Source organism: Xiphophorus hellerii, chromosome 9 (assembly GCF_003331165.1).
Source record: "Xiphophorus hellerii strain 12219 chromosome 9, Xiphophorus_hellerii-4.1, whole genome shotgun sequence".
In the NCBI taxonomy this organism is placed as follows: Eukaryota; Metazoa; Chordata; class Actinopteri; order Cyprinodontiformes; family Poeciliidae; genus Xiphophorus; species Xiphophorus hellerii.
This window is the reverse complement of record NC_045680.1, coordinates 14,934,136-14,942,552: the sequence shown is the minus strand read 5'-3', so window position 1 is coordinate 14,942,552 and position 8,417 is coordinate 14,934,136. Positions and strand designations below refer to the sequence as shown.

The window sequence follows — 8,417 nt, the reverse complement described above, 5'->3', positions numbered from 1 at the left end:
AAGGATATAAATTAAGCAAGAGCATCAACATATTTGTCGGCTTCTTAGACAAATAAGAAGCAGACAACAAAGACGCAAGCTGTGCCTGTTTGTTCTATAATCAATACTACCTTGTACTGTGTACTTTCAAATATGATCTTAGATGGAAAAAAGAAGACAGTTTAGAATGGGGTGTTCAGTAAGACATTATAATTTCATCATAAATTACAACAAAAACATTTACATGAGTCATTCTGCTCAGTGGGTAACCATGCCCAATATAATATACAGAGTGTAAACACCTACAACTTTTAGTTTAGAATTTTATCCATCTACAGCATATGTAAAATCAGAGGGAAAATTAAAATATACTTTTTACTAATTGTGTAAAATGCAATATTTTACAGAAACATTCCATAAACTGACTGGATTTACATTTATATGATTACAATTCCTCCACCATTAAAATAAGTTTTGCAACTGACTCCAAGTAATCAAATTATATCCCTATGTTCTCTTGTATAGAAATAAATCATAATTTTTTCAACTCTTCAGACCCCATTGGAGTTCATCAAAGGCTGTTAGACGTGCACAGCCTTTCGCAATAACCCATCCACCAATCAATTATGAGGAGAAACCATATTTGTTGTGCACAGACACTCTTCAGCAGGATGTGGTTGTAACTTTGGTTCCTTCTGTAAGTAGTTCTAGGAAGGAGTTGGCTCAACGGAGAGCAGCATAGGGGTGTCAACAGATAAATCTCACAATATGCAAAGGCTGGAGTGGTTTGTGGTGAATAAGAGTTTCCTTCAACATGTAAAAGGATGCAGCAGGCAGACAAGCAAACAGCCCTGATCACTTTGAAAGGCCGGTTTGTTCAAGCTCAAGTAGCCCTGGAACCAGTCCCACACACCAGGAGGCAACAAAGAGGGAGTCTGCCTTTCTAAAAGACATGTTTATCTGTCCTCTTAAAACAGGACAATCTGTGTAAAAAGGTGCAGCTTACAGTAGGTAAATCTAAAGGACATCTGCAAGTCTTGCTGGCTTTTTGACTTTGGCGAGTTATTTGGTCTGTGCAAAGAGAAAATAGAGGCTTTCAGATAGTTTCAGTCTCATGTCTGGAAACAAAAAGACTGAATGAGTCAACTAAAATAATTCTTACTAACCACTATTTGACAAACTGAAAAGCCCCCCCTGAAATTTCCAATAAAAGGCTCCTTCATTCTGGAAAACACAGTGAACCAATAATTATACACACACAAACCTATTAAAAAAGGATTTTAAAAATTTGGTCAAGTTGGCTCTGAATATTTATACATAGCAAAATATATGTACATAAATAGATTTTGGGAATCTTATAACAAATAATTACGTCTTACCTTAACTCAAATAAAAACTTTTGTTCATTTGTACGTTATATGATGGTGGGGGAAAGCTTGTATATCGCATATATATGTTTATATATAAACAAATTTGACTTTGTTTGCCACTCTTATATTTTTAGTGAGCAGCCATGATGGAAGACTACAGCATTTTATAAACACATGACCGACTTCCAAACTTGTTTCTATTTCAAGTCAGATCAGCAAGTGAAGCTCCATGTAATATTTCTCTAAAAAGAGGATGTAGAAAACAGAGGAAGACGTCAGTTAAGGCCAGTCAGAGCTGCAGATGTCCACGCTAATTTGACACATAACACCAAAAATCAACAACAAGAAAATAAACAATTGCCTCCAGATTTGATGAACAGATAAAATAAACACTTCAGCCCGAACGGGCTGCAGCTGGTCGGGCTGGATGTCGTGCTGTGGGGTTGCAGAAGCAGAAAGCTGCCACTGCGCTGGTGTGCCCTCCTTTGCCTGTTATGGACTGGAAGGAACATGGACGCCGTTCTCCCCAGTTCCCTTAGCTTTGTGCAAAGCAGCCTGGATACGGAAATGCGTCCGTGATTCCATGGAGTAGTTTTTGTAATTGTGCCTAAAACAGAGCAGCAGAAAAAAAAAGCCAGCTTAAAATATGTCAAGTGATATTATTGTGTAAATTATAGGCATGTAATGGATAAAAATATTTTCTGTTTAAATGTGACAAAAATAGATCATTTAAATCGCTTCTCTTTACATGTAGATGAGTTGTACAGCTAAGCCCAAAATTGTTTACCACTCACAGATTTAGATTTCAAATTTATTTAATTCAACCAAAAATTTTATTCATAATGAGAAGCATTTCTCTCAAAAGCCAGTGTGTTTATCTGTGTAAAAATGTTACTGATCTGTTTTTATTTACATTTAAAAATGTTATTGATCTGTTCTTAGTTATATTTTATTGAGAAATGCCTTTCTGAGTAATTAATGAAAAAACCCTATACCGGATAACAGAAATCAAACCATGGTTATAATTGTTGATCAGATTTTCTTTGCTATTTTTTAGATTCATCTTTGGTGATGATCTCCAAGACTTTGAGGTTGAAAGGCCTCCTTGTCATCACCTTCATTTTCAGCTTTCTGCACAGAGTCTATTCATTTCAATTTGGAACTCTTGCTGGGCTGCTCCAAAATGTCAATATTACTTTCAGTCAGAAGAAACATGGTGCTAAAATTAAAAGGTTACTTTGAACCTAAATATGCCACAGGAATGAATCATTTGAGTTCTACTGCAAATATTTGGTGACTTCAAACACTTACTTTGCCGTTTCTAGAAGTTTAATAGCTTCATCTCTTCTCCCCTGCTCCAGGCACAGCAGACCGTGCTCAAGTAGGGCATTAGGAACCAGGTAGTGGTCATATTTTATCTGAGTCTCACTGCAGACAGCAACAAAACACAACAATGGCAGTTTAAGTGTGTGGCTCTATGCTTACTGTCTTCTAGAAAGATCCTGTTGGTTAGTTGCACAAAGACATGCTATTCTCAATTTCTGCTGGCTGCAAAATACTTCATCTGTGTATGAGGCTTACTTGCAGAGGACGAGGGTAAAGTAGTGTTCAGCCTCCTCTCGGTGTCCCAGGTGCTTCAGACAAAGGCCCTTCAACAGGCTCAACAGACACTGATCGTCTACGGTGTATTCAGTCCCTGACAAAGACCAAGCACCAAAAACACAACATGAGTCATCGTGTCATTTATTTAACGATCCATAAAGTGCCTTATGAAAGTATTTATTGTCTTAATATGGAAAAAAAATAATCCGTGGTTTTCAAGATTTTTCACAAGCAAAAATCTGAAAATTTACATTTGAATGGGCAGAAAGTTCTCATCCAAATAGGCAAACCTGGGAGAGATGAAGCCAAAATGTCTTGCAGGATAAATTAGAATGTATTGATTCACAGGAGCTTATTATAAAGACATGCTGAACTCTTCCGATTTTAATTTATAAACAAACAAGTATCACTTTCCTTCCACTTTGAAATCATTCACTATTTTATATTATTCTATAGAAATACCATTAAACTGAATTTGAAGTTGGACCATAAATTATGCAAAGGTTAAACTTTAGAAGGCAATGCATGAAATATACTGGATAAATTGTAGCTATTGTTTTAAAAAAATTAAGTTTTAAAAATTATCTTAATTTAAATCTGATATTACTTTATGCCACTGTAGAGTTTTGCATACTTGGAAAGCTTTCAAGTGTTGCCTGGGCTTCATCCAGGGTTTTCAGCATGCCCTCAGTCAGGTCTTTGTGTTTTCCAATGACTGTGTAGCCGTTCCAGATGTACATCATCTCCTGGACATCATCCAAAAAAAAGGTAAAATGATTTACAGGTACTAATTATCATCATTTCCTATTGTCAGTTTTGGTGAGCTGCTGACAACATACTTTGGTATGTTGTCAGCAGCTCACCAAAACTGCAACTACTTTAGAAACTAAATGCAACAATGCTTACTGCAGATATCTGAATTTTTGACTGGTTTATTCCAATATTTACCACTGCCTTGCATAAATATATATCTTGACTTAACAGCCATAATGCCACTGAGGAAAAGCTGACTGATCAGAGGACTGGAGCTCTGCTTATATAACTGGGTTTAATAGGTCTAACATTACAGAGCACTTTTGTTCTCTAAGAAGCAAGATTTGGGTCTCATTAAAGAATAAATGACAGCTTATGAGAGCAAATATTCTGGTTGCAGCTTTGATCCATTTAGTTGATGACTTTCTTGGACAAGAGCAATGTCGTGTGAAATTCTACTGATGGAAAATTATCGAGCAGGATGTCTTTGACAAACATTTAAGTTTCATCAACAATGAAACTCTGTTGAAATTTTTGACACACCACAGGGACTTTTAAAGCAGCACGCTGATTTTCCAGTACTGACCAGTGGAGGAGCTGGGAGAGGAACTGGATTTTCCCCAAAGTAGCGGCGGGCTTTCCTGATCGCAAACTTCTCTGTTGGCAAAGATTTTCCTGCAATTTTCTGTTTCAGCCCAGGGACCTGCCTGAAACATGATGCAAAAAGAACATAAATAACAGCAACATGGAGACCATGTGAGAAAACTGTAGGTCAGAACTTCTTAAAATATCCCACATTTATCCTTGAATCCGTTTTTTTTTTTCAACTAACTGTGGATATTGAAGAACAAAAGAAACATCCTAACAGAAAGAGGGTGCAGAGCTTTTTTTTTTTTGGTTAAATACAGACAAACTGAAGTGCATTCCTGCAGCTTTGACTATGTTTTGCATGTGTAGCAGCCATTTTGGATGCAGAACTCTTGACAGAGGCAGAATTTTCCAGGACTTCACTGGTTGCTCTGTTCCATTGTTCCAACTCCAAACCTTGTACGTTTAGAGTACTGACTACAATTAAAAGGTGATATATCGATCTCCAAAGAGCCACGGATGCTAATAAAGACAAAACAAACCACATCCCTGGCAAACTAATCAAACCTGAGGACCTTAGGTTTAGGTGATTAATTTATGATCCACTTTCTCAGCTTTACACATCAACAAAAAAAAACTTTACTATGATTCTACGTATCTCTAACGTATCAGGATGAATTATCTGTTTCACTCTGCTGTGAGTAATGTGAGTATTATCTGGGTTCATACCTGAAAAGAGTTAGCGCACTCTCCCCGAAGGTAAGGCAGTCATCCTCAGTCAGCATGCTGAGATAGGCTGCTTTCATATAAGCATACGTGGCCTGAGGGAAAATAAAACATGCTTACCACAGCGATGTCATCAGACCTTTAGAAATGAGGAAAAATAAACCCACAAAGATCTGGGATATCTCAACAGAATGTATTTTTTCATGTTTCTCTCCTGAGCTAAGAATAGATTCACAACAGCTTGACTAAATCTGTAGTGGAAATATTTATAGGTGTGCATCAACATGAAAATAATTCACTCATAATTCCAGAAGTTGATAAAAAAAAAGTATTTTTCTTCCAAACAAATACATCTCAGAGTACATAGTCAGACCTTGGACCACGAGTTCTCCTTGCTAAGCAGGTCTGCGTAGAAATAGGCCATCTTCCAGTGCGTCTTGTATGTGAAGCACCACATCAGCTCCCAGTAGCACATGTGGTGAAACTGTTTCCACTGCTGCTGAGCCTCACAGCACTCCTCAAAGAGCTTGATAGCCTGCACACAACACTGGTAGTAATTCACTGAGCCTGTGCATTTTGTAAATTGTTGAGTCCTGCAAAAATAAATTCTTTCCAGCATAACGCTGGTTCAAGCTAATTAGTACCAATTTTATCTATTGTATGAATTAATTTTTAAAAGTTACATATTTGAATGGATTTTTCCTACATAGTAAAATGAGTTATTTAGTTTGTTGTGTTTAAAGTGTTGAGCATTGCACAAAAAGTATAGAAACAGAGTGGTTGTCTTGTTGAAGCACCATATGTCTCCTGATTACAAAGCAGGTAATTTAGTGACATTAAGACCTTTGCTTTAAGGCAAAACGAAGATACTTGCCTCATCCAGGTTGCCTTTAATCTCCTCTATTCGACCAGCAAAGAACAAAAAGATGGATCCCTGCAAAAAAGCAAAATATAATATGCTATGGAACAACACAAGTCAAAGACAAAAGAATCAAAAGTAGTATTGCAAACCTTGGGGTATTTTTTCAGGTATGGTTGCAAAAGTCTCTCTGCATCTTCAACGTCTCCTTCCCCAGTGCCTGTGAAAAACATTCAAAACTAATTAAGTTTGGTTTGTTTGCAGTTTGTTTTTTGCAGCCTGGTGTTTGTGTGTCTTGGCTTTACCCAATATGAAGCTCATGAATGTGTGATAACACAGCAAGAGCATATTACACAGGAACGACCTGAAGGTGCTTTCTGCAGAGCCTTCCTGAAGCTGTTGAAGACCAAACTCCTGCACACAAACAGAAAAAGATAAAAACTAAACGTGAGTTAAGTTTCTGATAATGGAAGGTCAACTGGAATACAAGCAGTAAAATCAAAGCATGATCAACACACTGATTCAGTTTTTTGTGATAGCAGGGCAGAGGATGCCGCCTGTCTTCCCGGTTTTAAACAAGTGAGCTTGATAAACCAGTCTGCTTCCCCTGCTGCCCTCTGCTGGAGAAGTCAAGTCACAAATCAAACTCTGAACATCATCGGGTTGCTTTTTATATTGGTTACATGAATGAAATTTGAGACATTAGTAGCACTGATTCTAATCATGAAAGAATCAGTCATAAAAACAGAAACTTATAAAGTGATGAAATTGCACTTTCATTACTCATCATGATCAGAGATTCAAAGTCAATTTTGCAGCTGAGGAGTTTCATTTCACGCTTTCACTGTATGTGTCAGGTCCAACACCGTCACATCAGTAGTTATTTAGTGTTTCACCAGAAATCATAATTTACCACTAAATTATTATTGCTACATTAAATTAATTATTTCCATCTTATTACATAATGACCAGAAGTATATTAAAGAGAGCAGAAGGATCATCTGCAATTTTAAAAACTTAAAAACAAATATTCTCTTGTGTCAGACAGGATATTAAAGCTGGAAAAAATGTTACTAAAAGGATGTTCGATCAACTGAATCACATATTCATTACATGCAGAACAGTCTCATGAAATGATCTGCTGGTTTCTTGTAACAAACACTAGGAAAAGAGCTCAAGTCACAGCTAAGTCTCTGCTTTAATAAACATTTATTGACTTTAAATTATTAAAGGATTTAATCACTTACATTTATCAGACAGTTTTATGGTAGAAGAGTTTTAGATTTTAATGAGTTTAAAAGCAAACACAAGACTTATCTTTTTGGTTTAGCCTTTGGTTGAATTTCAACTGCCTTCAACTATATTTTGATTGTATTTGAAGTATTTATTTTGTTTTAATGCTGTAAATGAAGATGTTAGATTACTTTGAATTATTTTTATTCCTCTTTTTATGAATTATGATCTTCCTGTTGCCCCTCATTGGTACTTTACAAAACAATGCCCCTCAGGATTTTTATGCTCTCTGGTGTTTCCTGATTGTCATCAGCAAAAATTATATTTCCTCACATTTCTGTACACTTTACAGAAATGTCTTGTTTATCTAATTTAGTTAGCTTGTTTCTATATAATGTGGAGCCCTTTGTGTTGCCCTTGTTGAGTATGAAAATGGACTCATCAATAGGAACCAAGTCACTGGTTAAGTTTAACTCACCTTATTACCGGAGAATCCTACAAACTCCAGCAGCTTGAGCGTACGTGTGGGCAGCATGGAAATCATCTACAGGAGGCAGAGAAGTACATGAAACGCTCAGATGATCACAGGACATTGGTCTGTTATTAAAGTAAGAATGAGTCACAACAAAATCCTGAATTTCCAAACTAGGACTTGAACGTGGTCACGTCAGACCATAATGGTTCTTTATGGGGTTTTTTGCTTTGCTTTGCGCTTCTAAGAATCTGAAAATGTTAAATCTGTGTTTTAAACATTGGATCGAATCTCTAAAACATTGCATTCACTTTTACACTCTGATAGTTGTATTCTCCCCACACGTACTAGATTGAAGGCTCCGACTCCCAGTTTCACACCGCCCTCAAAATGGCCGTGATTGTCGCCGTGGGTGTATCCAGTCGACTTCAGGACGGTGTGGAGCTCTCTGAGAGGACAATATAAATCGGGAAAACAGAACTGATGCTCATTATCGGATGTTGCCAAAAAGTGTGCAATAACACATTTAAATACAAAACAAAAAGTTCATAAAGAAGCAGGAAAATGTAAAAGTCAGAGTATGGATATGGTTGAGAGTCTCACTTGTATGTCTGGTAGCTGTTCCTCACTTTAATACCTCCTTTGATGAAGCTAATCATGTTTTCATCCTGGACAGAAATGGAGCAAGAAGCTTATATACAGACAGATTCAGTTGCACACTGCAGTGTTTGTGTTTGATGGGTGACGGCTGACCTGAAGGAAGGTGAGTGCTGCCCTCTGCAGGAGACATTCTGCATAGCAGACCTCGGCATGCAGTTCCTCTGAGGTGAACATG

At 37.1% G+C, this 8,417-nt stretch overlaps 1 protein-coding gene across 3 annotated transcripts in view; it reads right to left on the bottom strand.

Moving 5' to 3' along the window:
* Positions 1-167: 167 nt before the first annotated feature.
* The window catches only part of ttc39a (tetratricopeptide repeat domain 39A), a 30,153-nt gene continuing 21,903 nt past the window's right edge, over positions 168-8,417 (bottom strand). For all 3 annotated transcript variants that reach the window (XM_032571484.1, XM_032571483.1, XM_032571485.1), the window contains 14 exons: positions 8,336-8,403; positions 8,186-8,250; positions 7,931-8,030; positions 7,589-7,654; positions 6,183-6,291; positions 6,030-6,097; positions 5,893-5,952; positions 5,392-5,553; positions 5,022-5,113; positions 4,291-4,411; positions 3,586-3,697; positions 2,931-3,045; positions 2,661-2,777; positions 168-1,956 (listed from right to left, as the gene is read on the bottom strand). In XM_032571484.1, the coding sequence (XP_032427375.1) occupies positions 1,842-1,956; positions 2,661-2,777; positions 2,931-3,045; positions 3,586-3,697; positions 4,291-4,411; positions 5,022-5,113; positions 5,392-5,553; positions 5,893-5,952; positions 6,030-6,097; positions 6,183-6,291; positions 7,589-7,654; positions 7,931-8,030; positions 8,186-8,250; positions 8,336-8,403 (1,370 nt within the window). In that variant the 3' untranslated portion in view covers positions 168-1,841. The remainder of the gene's footprint in view (positions 1,957-2,660; positions 2,778-2,930; positions 3,046-3,585; positions 3,698-4,290; positions 4,412-5,021; positions 5,114-5,391; positions 5,554-5,892; positions 5,953-6,029; positions 6,098-6,182; positions 6,292-7,588; positions 7,655-7,930; positions 8,031-8,185; positions 8,251-8,335; positions 8,404-8,417) is intronic.